General features: G+C 36.1%; 1 protein-coding gene across 5 annotated transcripts in view; it reads right to left on the bottom strand.

Annotated features, from left to right (window-relative positions):
- The window catches only part of UBAP2 (ubiquitin associated protein 2), a 120,387-nt gene that overhangs the window by 61,621 nt on the left and 35,345 nt on the right, over positions 1-23,421 (bottom strand). For 3 of the 5 annotated variants that reach the window (XM_024560055.4, XM_045195198.3, XM_045195199.3), the window contains 4 exons: positions 17,582-17,659; positions 15,285-15,395; positions 10,628-10,781; positions 9,181-9,258 (listed from right to left, as the gene is read on the bottom strand). In XM_024560055.4, the coding sequence (XP_024415823.2) occupies positions 9,181-9,258; positions 10,628-10,781; positions 15,285-15,395; positions 17,582-17,659 (421 nt within the window). Of the gene's footprint in view, positions 1-3,311; positions 3,391-9,180; positions 9,259-10,627; positions 10,782-15,284; positions 15,396-17,581; positions 17,660-19,348; positions 19,435-23,421 lie in introns of those variants that run through there. The other 2 variants (XM_053923269.2, XM_053923275.2) reach the window with 2 other exon arrangements.

Below are 23,421 nucleotides of genomic sequence, written 5' to 3'. Positions count from 1 at the left end.
TCATTTTAAGGTAGCTCTACAAGAGTATCTTTTCTTCTCAGGAGACACACACTAAAATATTAAGGGGTAAAATGGCATTATGTCTGGAATTTATACTCAAAGGTTTTAGAAAAAACAATAATATATACATACAGAGAGAAAATGATAAAGCAAAAATGTTGTAAAATGTTGAAATTTGGGTGATCTAGTGAACATTATACAAAATTGTATTTATTTCAAAATAAAATGTTAAAACCACACCTTGAGTACTTCTTAGTTTATTTCATATTCCAGTAAGTGTTTATTCTGTAAAAAAAATCCAATTGTTCACATTTGCCCTAGTTGTGCCTTTCCACACAGAATGTTCCTACCCAGATTTTTACATGGTTTTCTTCCTCCTCAGCTTAAATCCCACCTCCTCAGGGACCACCCCAGGGCACTCAAACTGAAGGAGACCCTACTGACAGTTGTTAGGACAACTACTGACAGTTAATCACATCACCAACCATTTCCTGAAGTAAATAGAAAAGGGCTTTTCTTTGTCTCTCCTTCTTCCCCAGCCGGGATATAAAGGACCATGTCATATTCACAGCAGTATCTTCTACAATACAATAGGTACCTAAATATTATGTATTTAATACTAGTATGTGACCCCAATTTCATAAATATGAATTTTTTATAGATTATTTATTTTTATTTTTAGAGAGAGGGGAAGGGAAGGAGAAACAGAAGGAGAGAAACATCAATGTGTGGTTGCCTTTCATCCGTCACCCTACTGGGGACCTGGCCTGCAAACCCAGGCATGTGCCCCGACTGGGTATCAAACCAGCGACATTTTGGTTTGCAGGCCAGCCCTCAATCCACTGAGCCACACCAGCCAGGGCTCATAAATATGAAATTTTTTCATGGATTAAACTCATATTTAGAAGTGCAATAGTTATCACTACTTAATTACAAGAAACAACCTAGCTGTTCAACGATTAATTTTGAATATTGCATTTCATCAAATATTCTTTTATACCAGGACCCAAGAAGGCACTGCAGAGGATTCAAAAATTAAGACTAGAATGTTAACACATAGTTGGTGCTTGATAATTACTTTTCAATTGTATTATACAGACCACATTCATGTTTTAGTTTTAAAAGTAAATAAACTGTGTTGTTTAATATAAAACAGTGGGGTAAGCAAAGGAGTGAAAAAGGCAAAAGGGTAACTATTGTTGCCTTTTCCACCACATTATTTTTCTTCCATCCAGAAAGAAACCACCCCTCACTCTCACTAAAAGACAAGAGAAAAACAATACACATGTTGCCAAAAAATGAATCAATAAAAAAGATAAAGATATTTATAGGAATAAAAGTATAGGGGAATGACTTGACTGTATCTTCTCACTTATTTAGACAACTTAAAAATAACTATCATGTAATCTAATCTTTAAGGTGAGAGTGTCATTGTTAATACATAAACACATTCTGGTATAGCACAGAAAATCAGATAGCCCACATGGAAAGTATTGTAATAATCTTTTTCTCCATGAAGTACATTCAACACAAAGTTAAATAAAACAGCCAGTAAAAATGAGCCACTCTAGAGAGTACAAAGAGTAAACGGCGACAGATAAATACTTGACTTGGGGTGGTGAACACACAACACAGTGTACAGATGACGTGTTGTAGAACTGTGCACCTGAAGCCTGTATAATTTTGATAACCGGTGTCACCCCAAAAAATTCAATAAAAAGGAAACAAATGAACCACTTTAAATTTTGTATTATTTTGGAGCTCCTAAATATACCAAGACAAAAAATACACAGTTTACTTTAGAAAAAATACACACCCAGAAATACAGATACATAAAAGATGGAAGAAGGTATGACAGGAAATAAAGGCCTATATCATATAAAGCCTGAAAGTCTAAAATACCTTAAGGAAAGAAGTCTTAAAATTATTTTTTTAAATACACTGAGGTAGATTACAAAGAACAGCACCTATACACTGTTCTCTGTAACACAGTTAATTCCTCTCTGCTTATCTCTTTCCCGCTTTTCAGAATAATGGTTGAAAGAACAATTTTAATTGCTGCTTCCCCTGTATCATCAAACAAGTGGCCAATACCAGCATAAGCCCACTCCTTCCAATGGATTTTTACTACCCTGGAGTTGTGTTTCAGAAAAGTCCTAGGAAAGCTCAGTAGGACTGCCAACAGCCAGGAGCTTCTCTTTTCACCATGGACAATCTATCAGCCTGCTAATAAACGTACTTACCTGATATCCTAGCATTTCAGCCTTAACCCAATTCCTTTATAACTCAATTCCTTAACCCAAATTCTCACCTTCAATATCTAAACACCTTATATAAGAGATACTCTACAGGAATAATTTCCCAAGTGGCTCAGCTTGAATCTGGCTCCTTCCCACTCTTGCATAAACTTATCTAGAGGGGCCAACTGATCCAGCAAAGAACAAAGACAAAAAACCAATTTGGTCTCAACAGCTAGTTTTATATCAAGCTATTGCTAAAGATTTTGACTAGAAAAATTAAGTTCCGATTTTTCACCTACCAAGTGCAAATGGACCATATCTTTTGATTGTCTGCATGCTGCTCTTGTTCACTATTAATTTGCCAATGGGAAAATTCAATGAACAATCACCACAGAGTCCAGAAAAAAACATGAAGTAAAACAAAGATTTCATCTTTGACATTTATGACTTCTTCAAAATTTTATGGTGATTTTACTTAGTCTGTTAAGTTTTCCTTCTTTTAGTTTTATTTGCCTAAATAAAAGCAAAGTAAACATATCAAGTCTATCTCAAGTTATTGGCACTAGTCAACCCAACTCCCATCTATAGTCATGTTCTCCAACTCACTGGCTATCCAGTAGGATGGGTTTTTATATCAATAAATCTGTCCCATTTGTAACAAGAATCAGTCTTTCATCAGCCTTTAATTTTTAAATATGTTCCTAAGCAACCAATACAAGTACTGTCACTCGATCCTTACTTTCAAAGGGACAAACTGAGGGGTTCAATAGTGCAGCAGTGGAATTCACCCATGAAGATATGACCCTTTCTCTAAGAAACCCATTAAGGCCAGAAGGATCTCAAGGATCAAACACCCTGGAAAAGAAAAACCTTTACCTCATAAGACACCCCAGTTCTTATGTATTCCTGAAACCTTAAGACAAAAAAATTCCACAGCAATTTCTTCTAACTAGAATAGGGCGCTGAGGATTAATTAGGCACATGACATTGGTATTATACTGTGAGTTCCCTGACCTAAGAGGCATAGCAAAATTTAGTCGCCAATAACAACCATTCTATTCTTTTTGTTACCTTCTGTTTTCTTTCTTTTCCAAGGTGGACACTTCGAGGTCTAAGGCCTAAAAACCAAGGAGTATAGATGCCATCCATCTTCCTTAGCATCTTCCTATCCTTAGTGTGACAATGGTAAATTTGGAATTTTCTTTATAAAACCATGTTCCTAAATATACACAATAGTAAGCAGTTTCAGCTCCTGGAACACAGAATTATACTTAGTTTTTACTAATTAGTACATGACATATGACAAAGACTTTACCCAGAACATTCCCAATCTCATGGATTTTCAACATGGTCTTCAACTAACCTCAAGATTAAGTCAGTACAGTTCAGGAACACTTCTAGTTAAAAGCAGCGGATACTTAATACCAGCTACACAATACAATTTGATAACCAAGTACCTCTGAATAGTCAACATTTATAAAGTTCCAAAGGTTTTCACACCAACTACCAAGCTTAGTTTTCAAAAAGCAAAGACCAGAACACTAAACATAGCCCATCACAACTGCCACTCTTCTTTAAGGAGTCCGTTGTTTTCTCACAAAAACACACAACTCAAAAGATTCCTTTCCACAAACTTTAATTACAGAAAAATTGTTACAAGTGTCACACTGATTCTTGGTCCCCTAAACAAATAGCAAACATTCAGGGAAAGGTAGAGAAAAACTAGGGATATAAGGGAACTTGATTTTATTTCATTTCAAAAGTATGTACTACAGTACATATTTTTTATGCTATTAAACACACTCCCATATTATGATATGCATGATTTTTTGTGTAACAGAAATTATCACATCTGAACACACATTATAAAAAAAATTATAGGTTAGCATATTAAATCCATGCTGTTTCAAAACATTTGTAAGCCAACATAAGGCAAAAATTGAGGGGAAAAAGCATGACTTACTGAAATTTTATCAACTCTAAAAATTTTAGCAGATTTGATCACAACTGTAGATTAGCATTCTGAGGGACAGCCAATGTGAAGCCAGCAACAGGAGCCCACAATGAGAGAATAAATGCAATGGACCTAAAAAACTGTTTTTAAAGCACACACTTTAATCTATTAATTTGGGAGAGAGAAGGGACAGAGAGGTTGTTCCACTTATTTATGTTCACTGGTTGTTTCTTGCACATGCCTTGACCAGGGATCAACCACAACCTTGGCATTTCAGGATGATGCTCAAACCAACTGAGCTACCTGGCCAGGGCCTAAAGTACATACTTTTAAAAGCATGTACTTGTTTTTAAATACACTTAAAAATTTGTCTACTACCCAAGAGATCAAAAATAACTACAAGGAGATAGATCGACTGTTTTAAGGCTAATTCAACAAACCACAAGAGTAAATTAAGACATTAAATAACTGCCAACCCAACTTTTGGAAAGGAACATGTTACATAAAAAAAGAACATTTATTCTTTTGATTATGAAAGTGATGTAAACTATTAGTCTTGAACCACTATTCACTTACTATCAAACTGGACTTTACAAATATTCACTGAGCAAAAAGGTTGTGTTTTTGTGCATACTGGGTACTATATATTTTTCCCCTCTCTTGTCTTGTACTGGCTTTGGATACTAAGTGATTTAAAAAAATCTCCAGACACAGACAAATACCTTCCAATAGGCTGTTTAAATATATTTAAATATAGGTGTTATGATGTAAAAATTTTACCTCCGTAAGTTTATGTATATGTGGGGGAGGGTGGACGGATTTTCTTTTAAAGTCTAACTGGGTTTATAAAGAGTCAATCTGAGTTCCTTACCCATCACTTTACATCCTTTCTTAAAAGTAAACACACTTGAATTAGGGATCTTAATGCAAGCCCGTGTCATCCCTATATAAGATTTTACTTGGTTTTGCTCCTATTAATCCAGTCTCTCATAAACTATTCAATAGTCCCCAATGGACTTTGTTTCAGGACTACCCACTAGTTAAGTCCTTCCAGTTTTCATAAAAGAAAGCTATTTAGCTCCACCTCTAATATTAAGAAGTTTGTCATCCTTGAGAAAGGAAGGTGGCAGCAAGGTAGACAACCACCTACTACCACTCTGACTCCCTGAAGAACCTCGGTTCCAGAGTAAGATAAAACTATTGGGCTGGCCAAAAAGTTCATTCGGTTTCCCTGTAAGTTGCTCTAGTAGTACTTAGCTGTCTTTAACTTCATTCAAACCAGTTCTGTTAGATTATATTGGGACAGATATCATATCAGTGTACATTTAAAAACATCAAAATTGGTGAATTTTTGTACAGCCATTTTAATACTGAAGATGGAATAACACATTTTCAGCATATTATGCTTTATTATTTCAAGAAAGGTAAAAACAACTGAAATGCAAAAAAAAAAAAAAAAAGGATTTGTGCAGTGTATGGAGAAGGTGCTGTGACTGATCAAACATGTCAAATGTGGTTTGCAAAGTTTCATGCTGGAGATTTCTCTCTGGAAGCTGCTCCAAGGTCAGGTAAACCAGTTGAAGTTGATACAGCGATCAAATCAAGACATTGATTGAGAACAACCTCAAAGTTCTACCATGGGGAAGATAGTCAACATACTCAAAATATACAAATCAATAAAGTTATTGGTGAAAATGAAAAATGGGTCTTTTACTTTACGGAAAAAACTAAAGACTTTTTGGCCAATCCAATAGTTCAAACATGAGCAAATAATCTGGTCCCCTCTGTAATCTGTAAAATGAAAATAACAACAATCCTCAATGGGTTTTTAGTGACAAATTAAAGGAAAATACATGTAAATTACTAGCAAAATGCCTACCATACAATCCGACACTCATAGTAAATGTTATCTATTATTTGTTCCATTATGGCCAACTCACAGAGAGAAAAACATTCCAGAATTACGTAATTCTAACAACTTAGGTAAATACCATAAAAACTCATTTTACCAAAAATAAAGTGGTAGCAGGCCTAGCTACAGCCCTCAACATCTGAAAGACAAAAAGTAACGTCCAACACTTCCCCTGAGCAAACTATTTTTGTCACAAAGAAAATTGCAATGTGGCATTATATATGTTGCAGTGCTGAAATCTTTTAAAAACTAAAAAATAAAAACCAAGATATGGCCCTAACCAGTATAGCTCAATTGGTGGAATGTCATTACAGAAAGCAAAAGGTTGCCAATCCAATTCCCACTCAGGGCACATGGGTTGCAGGGCCTGGTCCCTGCAAGAGGTAACCAATCAGTATTTCTTTTCCTCTCTTTCCCCCTCCCTTTCCCTCTTTCTAAAAATAAATAAAATAAAAACAAAACAAAAAAAATAAGATAAGGACTATGTTAAGAACTTAGCTGGTGTGGTTCAGTGGATTGAGCGTCAGCTTGTAAACCAAAGGGTCACTGGTTTGATTCCCAGTCAGGGCACATGTCTGGGTTGCAGGCCAGGTCCCTGGTGGGGGGCGTGCGAGAGGCAACCACACACTGATGTTTCTCAACCTCTCTTTTTCTTTCCCTTCCCCTCTCTCTAAACATGAATTTTTAAAAAATATTTAAAAAGTAGAAGAACTTCAATTACACTAATTCTAAACCCACCAATATATAAACTCATTTAAAAAATTAAATGGAAGATGTAAAAGTACCTTCTGGTACAATGCAATATACTGTAGAATACTCAACAAATACCACCTACGCTTAACCTAAAAAACTACGGATGAATCACAGTAAATATGAGGGCTAAAATAATAAGCTAAATGACACCATGAGAAACAAACCACAAATACAGAATGTAAAACATGACATCCTATAGAACACACGACACGGTTCTGACAGCAAATCAATGTACACAGAAAAAAGTGGAGGCACAAAGATGGGGAAGAACTACTCCAGATTAGAGAGAATCAAAATATGTAATGTACAGATCTTGTCTGGAATCTGAATCAAAGAAATTAATTATGAAAAGACATTTTTAAAATAATCAGGGAAATTTATATATGGTTTGAGTACTAGATAACAAAAATTTACTATGATTTTTTTTTTAGGTGTAAAAATAGCATTATGGTTACATATGAAACTGTCTACATTTTTCATAGTAATTAGGGGTAAGTGACCCAAAAATATATATCCAATACTTTCGAATATTTCTGCAGAGAAAAGAAGAAAGGAATGTCAGCGACAAAGTAAATATGGCTAAAATCCTTAAGCATAGTTGAACAAGAATGGACATGGGGATCATTTAACTACTCTTTCCATTTTTGTCTGTTTAAAAATGGGCATAATAAAAAAAGGCAAGAAAGAGGAATTATAATTAAAATCTATTCGATAATTCTAATCTTATTTTGACTGCGCTTGGCAAATTAGTACAAGGGAAACATCGATTGGTTGCTTCCGATTTGCCTCCAAATGGGGACCTGGCTCACAACCCAAGCATATGCCCTGACCAGGAATCAAACCAGCGACCTTTAGGTTCTCAGGCCGGCACTCAATTCACTCAAGGCTAATTTTGTCCTTTTCTGATCTCTGGAAATAATTTGCTTTTGGCCCACAGAGTAGAAGTTTAGTCAAGTATTGTAGGATGAGTGAACAGCAAAGGGAATTGATAGTATGGTACTACCTACATTATTGCTACATTTAATATTTCTGAAAAATTCTGTCACTATAAAATGCTCATTTGGAGAAGAGTCACAACTGCATTGAATAATGGATAAAATCTAATGCCAGTCAATTCAGGTAGCTCCTCCACTGAACCAAAACAGGGTCTGTACATTATTACATCATGTACTCAGAAAATTCAGTCACAACTTTAAGATATACGAAAGTACACTGCTTTTTTTTCAATGAAGATTAAGATTTTATTTATTTTTATTTTTTGGAAAGAGAGGAAGGGTGGGAAAAGAGAGGGTGAGAAACATTGATGTGAGAGAGAAACATCCATCGGTTGCCTCTCATACATGTCCCAACTAGGGACTAAACCTACAACCCAAGCATGTGCCCCAACCGAGAATAGAACTGGCAACTTCTCTTTCGCTCAGTGGGACAACTCCCAACCAACTGAGCCACCCTGGTTAGAACTGAAACTACATTCTTAAAGTGGCTTAATGACATCTTAAATTAATAAATGTTAAGAAATGATCACTAACAGAAAATGGTTTAGGGGAAGGTATCATCAATGGGCAAATAACTTTAATTTTAAAACCAGTGGGTAAAACAGGGTGGTTTTTTATTTCAAAATTTTTCAAAAACTGGTTTAGGGGGAGAGGGGAGAGAGAAAGAGAGAAACATCGGTTTGTTGTTCCACTTTTTATGCATTCATTGGCTGATTCTTCTAAGTGCCTGGCTGGGGATTGAACCCACAACTATGGCATATCAGGACAACACTCCAGCCAACTGAGCCACCTGGCCAGTGATAAAATACATTTCTTTTTTTCTTTTTTAAAGATTTTATTTATTTATTTTTGGAGAAAGGGGAAGGGTGGGAGAAAAGAGAAGGAGAGAAACATGAACGTGTGAGAGAAACATCTACCGTTGCCTCTCACACGTACCCCAACCAGGATTCCAGGCTACAACCCAGGCAGGTGCCCTCACCAGGAATCAAACTGGTGACCTTCGGCTTTGCAGGATGACACCCAACCAACTGAGCCACACCAGTTGGGGTTAAAATACATTTCTTAAAGTCCAACATAAGAGAATTAATAATAACATTTGGTCAGAACTTCAAATTTTAAATTATTCATACAAAGGATCTTCATAGCTCATTTGAAAATAACCAATAGTTTCCTCGAAAAGTACATAATCCAAACACTTCATTCATACAGACATCAGTGAACCATTCTTTCAAAATACACTGCCATGTCTTAGCCAGTGCCTCGTACAGCAAATAGCCTGCCTCCTTTTTCCGATCACAAGCATCTCCTTCCCCCTTATTGTCTTACCTCTACCACGGGCTCGCTTGCCACGGTCTGAAAGCTTGTCTCCTTGACTGCAATCAATTCCATTCTCTTCGCCTCTAACTAAGAAATTAAAAAGCACCTCTTACACATAATCATACCAGATAGCTATTAAAGGCAAGAACAAAAAGTCTTTTTTTAAAAGGCTAAAATTTAACCAAAGGTTTCAAAAAGAAGAAAAAGCAAAACCAAACATAAGCGGCTCAAAAACAGTAGCACATTTCCTTATTAATTCATAGGTGAAAATTCTAAAAAGAAATTTAAAATGACATACCACTTTTTCTTTCTTCTATTTGGACTTGCCCTCCCCTAAAGTAAGATTTGCTTCAAAAACCTACTTTTGTTATTCAACTATGTAATACACAACAAATTTGCTCACTGGTTAGGTGTAAGGTCTACAAAGGCATACAGTAACAAAATACCACCACCAAGGAAATATTAAATTATTGAAGAAACTAGTGTTAGAGACAGGTTTTTACTGGATACTGTCCAGAAGATGCCAACATAGTCTTTTCTCCTCATATCTGTAATGGCATTAATGATTCTATATAATACAGAAATTTTATGAGTGACATTGGCACAACTTGTTCCTTTCATCTCTTTCAGGGACTAACTCCTATGAGTTGTAAGTGAGGCCTTTCTTGGTGACTATTCCACTTAAATTTGCCACACCCCTTCCCTGTAATCCCCATCTCTCTGTTTTTCCCCACAGCATAATTTCTACATAACACCATAGAGATATATTAATATGAAATGTTACTTTTCGATTTTATTGTTACATCTCACTCTACCTCCATTAAAAGGTAAGTTTTAGGAGGACAAGGATCTCTGTATTATTCATTGCAGTATGCCTATAAGAGTACTTATTACATAGTACGTACATAATAAATATCAATGGAATAATCTAGCAAGTCTCCAAAGTGACATGTTAAATATTTACATTTTATTCATTCATAATTTAGCTACTTTGGTATGTCTATACAGCAGGTTGTTGCTTTCAGTTAATGATGCCAAAACCTGAGTGTAATGTTAAGTACAAAGAAAACCTTCCCTATTCAACAACTTTCCACTTAATTTAACCTTTGCCTATACCATGAGTATCCACAAGTGGGGAAGAATACACACCTTCATCTAGCAGTTAATGAAAACCCTTTTAAAATTAGAGGATGCACTTCATTCACAACAACAGGCAGTCTCAATACACATGACTACCTACCTACAGCCCAGGTCAGTGCTGATGTGAAAGAGCATCAGTTACTAAGTTAACTAAGTTCATTAGAACCAAAGTGTTAACTGTAATAACAAATGATACATTGAGGAAGTGGCTTTATGGGCATTTGTTGACCTACTCTTTCAGAGTTTCAGAGTTGCTTCCGAAAATGTCTATAAAAATTTTCATCATAGAAAGTTGAGGGGAAAGGTCCATACTTACACTCTCTCCCACGATTGCCACCTCTTCCTTTCCGGTTGTTGTTTCCACGTGCACGACTCACTTCTCTCTCACTTCTCTTCTCTCTATTCTCTTTGTTCTCCGAACTTTCTTTTCCAAAATTCTTCTTCTTTCCCCCTACAGTCTCCCATGAAGTCTACCGAAGATAAGAATTGTTATTCAGAGTTGTCATTCAAAGTGTGTACAATTATCAAGAGTGTGTACACGTTATATCTTCCAAACCTAATTACCCATGCCTTGCAGCTTGCTTGCCTACCATTGTAATTCTTTTTATGTACTTCTACTTTCTAATGATAAAGACGGCAAACCTCTTGGTAAGCTTCTTTGCTATACAGAGCACAAAAGATCAGTGACTAGCTGAGTTGACAATATAAATACACGTCCCACCAGGAAGACTTTTCCTATGCTGATGAGAATAAAGTAAATGTCATTTCCCCAAGTTCCCACTCTATGCCAACCTTACCTCAGGGGTAGGACTTGAACCTATTAAGTACACAGATGCTCAAAGATTACAAAGTTACACAGTATGATACCCTAAAATCTCAGAAATACAACTTTCCCTATTCAGTTATCCCAAGTAACCATCAAAAAATTTTTAATGGTAAACAAATAAAATTTGGGGTTAAAGTAAAGTACCCAAAATTAAAACCTGGAAAACCTGTTTTAATGAAGTCAAATTATATATATAACCTCTCTTCTCCACCTCTCCAGGGATGGTGATACCAAACCAAATCACACCACATACAGGGTGGGGCAAAAGTAGATTTACGGTTGTGAACCCACAAAACACAGACTATTCTTGTAGTATCATTTATTAGTTATTATATGATCTTCCATACGAACAACTGTAAACCTACTTTAAAGATTGCTAAGAAAAGAATGAGACACTATGTTCTTATCAATGTAACTATGTTCTTGTGAATGTAAGTATTAAGATATGGATCACAGTGTGTTACTGGGCAATTTCAAAATCGGACAGTTTGTTTCCATTTACTCTCCCATAATCTACCTCACATAACTATTTTAGGCTTTTAAAAAACCTGAAGAAAATTACTAACATTGTATATCCAAATAAACATAAGCACTGGAAATTAAACGAAAATTAGAAATATAGCTGAATTACTTCTACAACAATAGGGGCTAGGTTTAAAACATTTTTAAAAGAAAAACTTTTGATATCTATAACCCTATGATGAACTCATATATTTAGTTACATATAAAATGATGGGATGTTAAAAAATACAAATTAAAACAAGTTATTTCCTACCTCTAAGGTTTGATAAAGATTTTAAAAATCAACATCCATAGTTAGAGCAGAATAATCAGGTATTTTAGTTCTAGTTAAACATGCATCTATTCTAACCTTCCTGGAAGTCTACCTCGCAATAGTACCCAAATTTTTATTAGTTCTCAGCTATTGACCCAGCAATTCTATGTCTAGGCCTTTATTCAGAGGAAATAATCTGAAAATTTCACACAGACAATGATGAGCAGAAGAGAAGAAGGGAGGGGACAGGAATTCCCCAAATATCTTGCTAAGAAACTCTCTACTCTGGAATATCCATACAGGGAGTAGTATGCAGCCATTTTAAGAGTCATCTAGGTGTACAAAGAAAGAGATCCATGATATAAGTGATGCAAGCTTTCAGCAAATAGTATATAAAATAGAATTACACTTTTTAGTTCAAATAAAAGCCTGTGCACATATTAGAGAAAGTTAGAAATAGTTATCTAAGTAAGGATATTTAATTGGATTTAACCTTTTATCTTTCTGAATTGCTTTTTTAATTAAAGAAAACAATAAAGCTTATTTATTCCAGCAAAAAATTCTAGTATGCAAACTCAATTTATTATGTTCACTAATATAAATAAACAAGACAACTATGTAGAATAGAATCTTGTCCTCCTGGGTTAACAAAGAGGTCCTAGAAAATTTAAACACAGTAGAGTTGGCATCATAAGGTACATATATATACAATTTAAAATATCTTTACACTGCCAGACTCAATCATTATAAAGGAACAGACTCTCTATGTAAAACATCTGAAAGAGAGAAGCATCATACTCCATTTCATTCAGCAAAGGATACCCTGAAGCAAATCTTGGCTTGTGGATTGTACATAATCTAACAAGAACTTATTTGTAGGGAAAGCAGGAAAGGAACCTTTAAAGGGCAACTGGTTTTACACCACAGGAAATGCTAAAGAGAATACTGCACAGTTGCACAAGAGTCTACAAGCATCCACACAGGCTTTCAAAGTGAAACAATTACAAAAGATTTTCAACAGAACTTCTGTCAACCTTTGTCATCTGTACTTGGCTACTTGTACAATAGGACTGAAGAAACTCTAATAGTAATGGTTCTCCCAAACGACACTTTCCAGGCCAGATTATTCAAAATCACTCTCCTACCCCTTCATATTTGCCAGGAACTACATGTGTTGTTTGTATTAAATTAACAACAACAAAAAAGTACGTTAATGCAAGGGATTGATACTTCAGAACTATTTTGTTACTCAAACAAGCAGCATTTGTGATGAAACAGAAAGTTCAGTACTTATGATCACATTCAATGTTTTCCTTTGTGACAGCAACTATACATGAGAAAGACAAACTCATCTTTAAAAGTATCATACACAGTTCCACTTCATGTTTTTTGCAAAGTAATAATTTTGTTTCAGAAGACCTTGGCACAAAGTAAAAGTCAGCCAAACGGACAAAATTTGCTGCTGGTTGCCATGATGCAGACAACAAACAGGCAAGAGATATGCAAGTAACGTGAAAGAAAAGATGCGCCACAGAATAATCATAAACAAACAGAGTCTCTCAAAGACTTTCCCTATGCTGCTGCATTCCCCCTAAATCCTCTTAACTCCAATCAAGCATACATCTTTTGTGCCTAGATTTAAGTACTAATTTACTATTTTTTGATCTTTGAAGAAAACAAGCCTGATCTGGCTACCACTGTGTGATTTCTAGGTTCAAGAGTTAACAAAAAAGTCCTGGCTGGTGTGGCTCAGTGGACTGAGCTCCAGCCTGCAAACAAAGAGGTTGCCAGTTCAATTCCCAGTTGGGGCACATGGCTGGGGTGTGGGCCAGGTCCCCGGTCGGGGGCAATTGAAAGGAAAGAGATCCATGTATCTCTTGCACACTGAAGTTTCTATCACTTTCTCTCTCCCTTCCCCTCTCTCTAAAAGTAAGTTTGCTTGTTTGTTTGTTTAAGCTAACAAAAACAACGTTATTTATTTAACAGTCAGCCAGAGACACCTTCTTTGGGTTCAGTCCCAAATGAGAAGTTAAAACTCAATAAACCACAAAGAGAGAACTCAGCTTTTAAGACTTAAAAATTCACCTACCACATAAAGAACGAAATCTGCTAGAGATAAAGAAAAGGTAACAGAAGGTAGGTCCCATCCTACCTTGACCAGAAAAAGAGAAAATACGTCCTCCAATTAATAATTTGGAAATATTTCATTTGTCCACAATGATTTTTTTGTAAAGAGGGAAGTTAAGCCCTTCAGTTCATTTTGAAAATAACGAGAGCCATTCTACACAGAATTCATTAGTAATGAGGCAAAAACATTTCCCATATTTTATAAAAACCAGTAAATACAAGGCTCTCCGCAAACAAAAGTTATTCAAAATTTTATTTCATCACTTCACATGATATATTTTCCCAACAAACTGACATATGTAGTAGTTTACCATGTGGACCAGTGTTATCTTACATGGAATTTTACCCACAGAGACTGCAAATACCTTCCCAAGTATCTAATTTAATAATAAAATTCATTCTCCTTATTTCATATTAAATAAAAAGATACTCATTCTGCATTTGAACTTGTCGTGGCAGTTCATTTTTATACAGCCTGACTCTAATACAGTTTTAACCCTAAAAATAAGAACCTGATTAAGCCTGAACACTGACAAGGAAGGCACTTCTTGATGTGTTCATCTTTGTACCCTTTTTCAGTTAAATCGTTATTTGTTTTAACCCTCAGTTTATAAAATACAAATGAAATACTGTGCAATCTCCACGTAGAAATCAAAAGATTAGGGCTGACAACCACTTGGTGTGGCTTTAGTTGCATCCTTCCTAAATTAAGAGATGAGCTCTAGTGTGCCTACACATTTCTTCAAACTTTCCTAAGCTAAAAAAGAAAAACCTTTTCCCCTTTTATGTATCTGTCAAACTGTCACGAAAATGCGTCTATAGAATATTCACACATAAGCAAATAGATATACCAGCAAATCCTGGTTTTCTGTTAGTCTAGAGACATAAGGAGTAGTAAGAGGTGACGACTGAGATGAAGAAACATGAGCAGTGGAGCCAAGAGAAGTTTTTTTCAGGTGGTGAAAATGTCCACAGGCCCAGAGAATTTTGGAAACTGTGTAAGGCTGGAGTAGATGACCAAGTTCTCTTTTGAGTCTTCAGATTCTATGACTTCATGAAAAAACCATATATAACAAAAACAGTCATTTTAGGTTAGTGTTCTTTCTGGATCTTAAAACAAATATGGAATGGCACCCATAATCCCCTCCACCCCCACCCCCAAATAAGGTGAAATTTAAAATGCAATGTGGAATTGGAAACAAATCTTAGCACCGCACATCAATTCATATTACTTAATAATCTTACCGTGTCTGAATTCCCTTCCAGCAATATATTGATCGCCTTGTTCACATCTCCATTACAGTCATGTAGGGCCACTATACACTCATCCTGATTTCTTCCTGTCACTTCCATAAGCTATTAAAAGTATTTTAAAAATGGTTAGGAAGACCCAAAAACAACACTTGATATTAATTTTAAGATTCTTCTACACAAAGACAGAAATTATTCAATCCTTCCACATGAAGATGGCCTCTTCCGCACTCTGAGCTTTTACCTGTTTGGGGGGGTTTTTCCATTTTTTGTTTTTTTGTGGCCACCCCATGTCTTTTCACCAATATTGGCAGAGTCGAACTACAAATCAACCCTCCTCCAAGCGGACCAATGTCAGATTATTAATCAGCAGCACACACATACGCATATATCAACATCCTCAGAATACTCTAGATCAGCTATTGACTACTCAAACTTAGATTCATGGCCTGGATTCCCCAAATTCTAAACTACTCAAATATTAAGTGGGACTGACTCCATGTTTCCCAAAGACCAAGTGTATGTGACCACCATTACAGAACATCCAGTCCATCTGTTCTGCAGAGGGGCAAAGTTCCCTACAAAAACTTTTACTACTCGGCTTATAACACATGTAAAAAGTTGTAACACCTGAGGTCTCACAAAGAATTCTGAGGCTACCACAACACTCACTCCTAGACATAGCATGTTCTCAAGCAGATTCCACAGGGTGCTATGTTTGAAGTAATCAAAGAAATCCCCTTGGTGCATTCTCTTTAAGAGGAGAGATGAAGCTACTTAACATTTTCATCGCCAAGAACAAACAGATTAGACACAATACAGGTTTCTCCATTAACAGTTAACAAAAGCATGATTGTTGTGTGTTAACTATATTTAACCATTTTATTATGTACTAGCTGAAGTTCAAAATAGTTTGACCCCAACATCTGAAGTGATTTCTCTGTGGTCAAAAAACTAATTAACGGCAAGCCCATCTGGAATCCAGGTCTCCTGATCTCATGAATACAGATCTTTGCACTGCACCATTCTGTCTCTCTCATTTTCTCCCTGTATTACACAGCGAAAGTGCTACATGCCCCTAGAGCTTTCCAGTACTTCAATCTTTGGGTATCTACTAATAATGTCAGATTTTTATCAATGATCTGGCCTAATCTCTGTCATATGCAATTGTTCAAATGAACAATAAGTATCAAAATCCCTCCAATGATTGGGTAAGAGACAGAACTAAAGTTAGCACTTAAAACCCTAAACTCCTGGACCAAGGTTCGTTCTTTTGTATTTGCTATGATATTCAGATAAAATGCAATATAACATATTGTATGTATGTCACAAACTGTTCATAAATCTCATTCCAAAGAACAAGCTCTACAATTTTTAATAAATCCTTTTTGCAGCCTTTCAAAAATATTATCACTAGTCCTGGCTGGTATGGCTCAGTGAATTGAATGCCGGCCTGCAAACCGAAAGGTGGCCGGTTCAATTCCCAGTCAGGGCACATGCCTGGGTTGTGGGCCAAGTCCCCAATTAGGGGCGAGCAAGAAGCAACCAGTCAATGTTTCTCTCCTTTTCTTTCTCCCTCCCTTCCCCTCTCTCTAAAAATAAATAAAATCTTTAAAAAATATATTATCACTAGTGTGATGACAGAAACTCCAAGTAAGAACAGTTTACTCAGTGGAGAGCTATGAAGAGTTCCCTATACAGTGTTCACTCCAAGAAACAACTATCGGTAGATCTCTACCAAGGTTTGGACTGAGGTAAGATTTATAAGAGCTTGGTTTCTAAAATCTTGAAGGGAAAAAGAAGTCTTATCAGGAAAAAAGTATATATGAAATTAAGATTATATTATCAAAAAGTCCTCTCATTTAAGTTCTAAATTCTGACATCACCCTGAAATTTACCTTTATACTTTTCCAACATGTATGGAATCACCAACATGTTTTAAAGGGTAATTTAATTCTTCTTTAACATCAAATAAAATTTTCCGAGAACTTGCCAAAAACTAAATATACTTTCTATATATAGGTATAGATAATGTCAATGTGCTTTCACGAAAATCTAGTGTTGTTACGTTTAACGATAGTATATCAAAGATTCTACAGCCAAGAGAATGAACATATTCAATTCCTTCATTCCAGCCACCAATATAGGTATGTATTCACAACTTCAAAATACAATTAGTTGAGATTAAGCAAGCAGCATACTTTAAAATTAAAATCTCTAGTAGAATTATATTTTTAAAACATAATAAAAATGTATTACAAAAGCGCTAACATCCTCTGCCAGAAACATACCTGTTTAACTTTAGCTTCAAATTCTGAATCGTTTTTATCAAAGATCACTTGAGCAAGGCGCATCTGTTCAGCTGTTGCCTAGAAAGTACAAACAATTGTTAAAGATTTGAGTACCAAAAATATAAGTTAATGCCAAAATCTGATGCAAACAGATAAAAGTTCTCAAGCACTCCAGCACTATGATAAAAATAATGATTAACTAAAAAAAAAAAAAAAAAAAAGGATTCTGGATTAAGATTTCTCAAACATATAGAACCTATATACCCATAAAGTAAATAAGTATCAAATTAAATGATATAAAGGTCCTATTTGTTCAGCCAAATGACCTGAAGTTCTTGTTCATTTTCACTGACTCATTTGAATTTTCCTTCCCCTGGGGAGACAGGGATAATCAGGACAAGAGAAAGTGGAAGAATAGAAAACAGTGAAAACAACTGTCAGGATACAGGCTCAGAACCAGCCTTGTCCAAAAAGCAAAAAAGCTCCAGTGTTAACCCTAAAAAGATATCATAGTCAGTTCTGAAGAGAAAAGACTATAATATCTACATAAAATTTATTTTTAAAGTTACTTTTTTAATAATAAAAATGGTTTTAACAAAAATCTTTAAAGAGAAACTTTCAAACACAAAATTAGTCACCTCTTCAGAAAATGTTCTCCAATTGCCTTTATTTTAACTCAAAATTCTTTTTTTAAAAACTTATTTATTTATGTATTTAAAGAGAGAAGGGAAGGAAGGGAAAAAGAGAGGGAAAGAAATATCGATCACGCCCCCAACCGGAAACCTGGTCTGCAACCCAGGCATATGCCCTGACTAGAATCAAATCCTCAAACTTTTGGTTTGCAGGACAACACCCAACCCACTGAGTCACACCAGTCAGGTCTCAAAATCCTGTTTTAAAAAATCAAATTATGCCCTGACTGGTGTGGCTCAGTGGGCTGAAGTGTCATGCCGCAAACTAAAAGGTCACGGGTTTGATTCCTGGTTAGTTCATATACCTAGGCTGAGGTTTTGGTACCTAGTCAAGACATAACCAGATCGATGTTTCTCTCTTGCATCGATGTTTCCCTCCCTCCCTTCCCCTTTCTCTAAAAAAATCAATAAGCATGTCCTCAGATGAGGATTAAAAAAAAAAATCCTAAATTTTTGAGATTTCGTTTTGTAGTATTTTAAGCAATAAATTAGGCATAAAAATGTTATTCTTTTATGCAGTGAGTTAATAGTAATATATTTGGTTTCTTAGCTTTGACAAAGGTATCATGATTATAACAGGGAAACCAGATGAGAGAAATACAGGAACTCTCTGTTTTATCTCTGTGCAACTTTGTGGTAAATCTAAAATTACTGCAATACAGTTTATTTTTTTCAAAACTTAACCTTGTTAGCTAAAATCTATTCTAACTCCCAAGATACATGTTCAAAAAGTTAAACAGTTCAAATTACTGAATGATACCCACAACAGCTAATAATGAACAACTTTTTTCTCTGCTTTAAATATATACACATTTCAAAAAATCTCTAGTCCATGTGGGTGGTTGATTATAATAGATCCAGCTAGCTTTGGCCTGTTTTCCCTCCAATCTAATGGCTAATCCCATTACCCCAACCTATGCCTGCTTGTTGTGACCTCAGTTGAACTGCTACAGTGCTCCATCACTACAACCAAAAAATATCTGTTCAGAAACTCAGTATCCAGACATATGGCCAATTTTACCTCAATGCTACTCAGTGTGTATAAGGACCTTACATATACTCTCACTACACCTACCTGCACTTTAGATAATCATTTCCCTGACCCATAACCAACTGAGAAGTCCCAGTGCTGCAGCCAAAAGGACCAAAGGCATGAAATAACTGAAAAAGGAAAAATCAAAGGACAAGATGAGCTCTGGAAAAACGACCCTTCCTCATTACACATTTGTGTACTGGATAAAGGCCATCTTCTATGGATGAAAGTAAACTATTTGTGCCCCTGGTGCTGAAAGCCTACATGATTAATTTTTATCCATTTCCTTAATAACAATATCTTCCACTCTCTGGTCTCAAATAAAAATTGAAAAATGTACTCATATTCATTCAACCTTGCTCCATTCCAAGCACAGTAATACTCACCACTTCCCACAACTAAATTTCCATGAATTAAAAAATTGTCACACACTCCACAAGAAAATTACGGTGACACATAACCATCTAATATCTAAACTATTTATTTGGCACATATATGAGGTCTGTCCAAAAAGGTCCAGTCATTGTTAACATAACGAAAAGTTTGCACGACATCGATGCAACCTGGCAGCCCAGGAGAATGGACTGGAATGTGCATGCATGAACAGTGACAACTTCACTGTACTAGTCAGTGGGGACGGTAGACTCCATTGAGTGAGCTTGTGTACTGTGTGGTCAGCATATTCAAAATGATTGAGCAAGTAAAGCAGCCAATCTGCACTGAATTTTGCACTAGGCCTGACCATTCCTCCATGGAAACTATTTTGAGGATTCAGAAGGCCACAGCTATGAGCGACTAGTGACTGGCAGCTTCATCACAACAACACACCATTCAGGCATCATGTCTTCTGCAGAGTTTGTGGCGAGACATCAAATCACCCAGGTGACTCTGCCCCCTTACAGTACAGATTTGGTGCCCCACATTCTGGCTTTTCCCAAAACTAAAATAACCTTTGGAAGGGAAGAGACGTCAGACCACTCCTGAGATTCACAAAAGTACAACAGAGCAGCTAATGGCAATTGGGAGAACTGTGTGAGGTCCCAAGGTGACTAATTTGAAGTGGACTGAGATGTCATTGTCCTATGTACAATGTTTCTTGTATCTTGAATCTTCAATAAATTTCTCTATTTTTCACATTAAATGACTGGATATCTTCTGGAAAAACATCATGCATTTTTTTCTGATATAAAAAACAATACTAAACAGATTACTTTGTAGGGAAACACACACACAATTTATTGTATCTAGAGCATGTTTATTGGTTACCCAACAATCCACTGGAGAGGTCCTGCATTTTGCCTACTTACAAATTTTTCATTACTACCTAAACACTACAGAGATCAAATTTATACCTAATTTAAAGGTACATCCATAATATGGATGCATAGTATAGTATATACACACTATATACTATAAATACTATAGAGATCCAATTTATATCTAATTTGTTTTTTAAATTAATTTTGATTATTCTATTACAGTTGTCCCAATTTTTCCCCTTCCACCCAGCACACCCCGCTCCCTCAGGCAATTCACACACCATTGTTCATGTACATAGGTCATGTGTATTAAGGCTATTTTGTAGCTACTTATTTGTACTCCTTAATCCCGTCACCATTCCCCCACACCCTCTGCCCATCTGGCAAACATCAAAATGCTGTCCCTATCCATGATTCTGTCTTTGTTCTTGATTGCTTACTTTCTTTTTTAGATTCAATTGGTGATAGATAGGTATTTATGGCCATTTTATTGTTCATAGTTTTGATCTTTTTCTTAAGTCCCTTTAACATTTTATATAATAATGGTTTGGTGATGATGAACTCTAGTTTTTTCTTGTCTGGGAAGTTCTTTATATGCCCTTCGATTCTAAATGGTATTCTTGCTGGGTAGAGTAATCTTGGCTATAGGTCCCTGCTTTTCATGACTTGAATATTTACTGCCATCTCTTCTAGCCTGCAAAGTTTCTTCTGAGAAATCACGTAACAGTCTTATGGGAACTCCCCTGTAGGTAACTAACTTCCTTTCTCTTGTTGCTTTTAAGATTCTTTCTTTATCTTTAAACTTTGGCATGTTAATTATGATGTGTCTTGGAGTGGGCTTTTTTACATCAATCTTGTTTGGGACTCTCTGTGCTTCCTGGATTTGCATGTCTATTTCCTGCACCAAATTTGGTACATTTCTTTCATTATTTTTTCAAATAGATGTCCAATTTCTTGCTGTTTCTTTTCTCCTTCTGGCACCCCTACGATGCAAATGTTGGAACACTTCAAGCTGTCCCAGAGGCTGCTTTACACTATCCTCATTTTTTTAAATACTTTTTCTTCTTGTTGTTCTGATTGGTCATTTTTTACTTTCTTAATTCCAAATCACTGATTTGATTTTCAGCTTCATTCACTCTATTGTGCTTCCCTGTAAATTGTCCTTTATTTCAATTAGTGCATCCTTAGTTTCTGACTGAATTTTTTTATGCTATAGAGTTACTAAATTCCTTGAGCATCCTCATAAAAGTGTTCTGAACTCTGCACATAATAGACTGCTTATCTCCATTTTGCTTAGTTCTTTTTCTGAAGTTTGATCTATTCTTTCATTTGGGCCATGTTTCTTTGTCTCCTCAATTTGGCAGCCTCCCTGTGCTTGATTCTATGTATTAGGTAGAGCTGTTAATGACTCCCTGTCTTGGTAGCGTAGCCTAATATAACAGGTATACTGTAAGGTCCATTGGCACAGCCTCCCCTATCACCTAAGCTGGGTATTCAAAGTGTGCCTTTCATGTGGACTGAGTACACCCTCCTCTTGTTGTTGAAACATGATTGCTGTTGGCAGATCAATGGGAGGGATTTCCCCAGGCCAGTTAGCTGCAAGCACTGGCTGTGACCACTGACAACCACCCCCCGCCTTCTGTGGAGGATCAAGTGTGCAGGGGCAGTGAGTCTGAGGAAGTTCGTGTATGGGTTCTTTAAGGGAAACTGCTTGGGACACTAGAAGTTTCTTGTATTTACTCAATCCCCACTCGTTTTTGTAGCCAGAAGTTATAAGGACTTATCTTCCTGGCACAGGAACCCTGGGCTTAGTGGCCTTTAATGGGGCTGGGACTCTTCACTTCAGAGATATCCCTCCTGGATTTCATCCACCACACATGGATGTGGGACCAGCCCGTTCCAAGTCTCTACCCCTCCCTACCAGTCTGGATGGATGTGGTTTCTTTAATTCCATAGTTGTCAGACTTCCATTCAACTTGATTTCTAACGGTACTGAGTGATGGTTGTTCTATATTTTAGCTGTAATTTTGATCTGCTTGTGAGGAGGCAAGCCTTCTTTACCAATGCCACCTTCTTGACCCCCTATTTTGCATATATATCCACGATATATGGATATTTATCTCCAAAAGATACAGGTTGCTTAGAATAAATGCAAAAATATAAAGTAAATGTCTCAAAAAATGTTAAAAGGATTTCATACCATCTGCTCAAAAATACTTTGTACAATATCTGCAAAGATTTATACTCCACCAGTTTTAAAGAGTCTGCTTCCTCAAAAACCTTTCCAACTTTAAAAAATGCCAGTTTAGTCAATGCTCCCTACTCAGCTTAAATTTTTATTTCTTAGATCACTAGTAAGGGTGAATTTTATTTTAGTAAGTAATTTATCATCTTTGCAGACTTTATTTGACACTGTGCTCTGTCCTACAATGTCTGAGACTGAAAGCAGCTCAGGTGGGGGCAATCATGACCAGCTCCTGACAGGTATATGCAGCAGAAAGGTTAACCCTACAGTAGCCCATAGAGGGGTGCTGGAATAAGGATAAACTTTTAAAAATATAGTTACTAATATGGCAATGAAAAAAGACTAAGAAGAGCTAGACATCTTCATTTTGCAACCAACAGAGTAAAGATTAGTACAGAAAAAATAATCAATGAATGCTAATCCTAAGGGGGAAAGTTTTATGAGAAGGTTATTTGCACATGGTCTCAAAGCATTTCCACAAAGATTGCTTTCTAGTTGCTAGACAAAACACAGCAATAGTAAATGAGAGGAAATGGGCAAAACCTGGACTGAGAGATCAAAAGCACCATCATCAGTGAGGAGCCCATAGATACCATGTGACTCCACACGTG

This window comes from Desmodus rotundus, chromosome 1, assembly GCF_022682495.2.
Source record: "Desmodus rotundus isolate HL8 chromosome 1, HLdesRot8A.1, whole genome shotgun sequence".
NCBI classification, from domain to species: Eukaryota; Metazoa; Chordata; class Mammalia; order Chiroptera; family Phyllostomidae; genus Desmodus; species Desmodus rotundus.
This window is presented reverse-complemented; position numbering and strand designations above follow the sequence as displayed.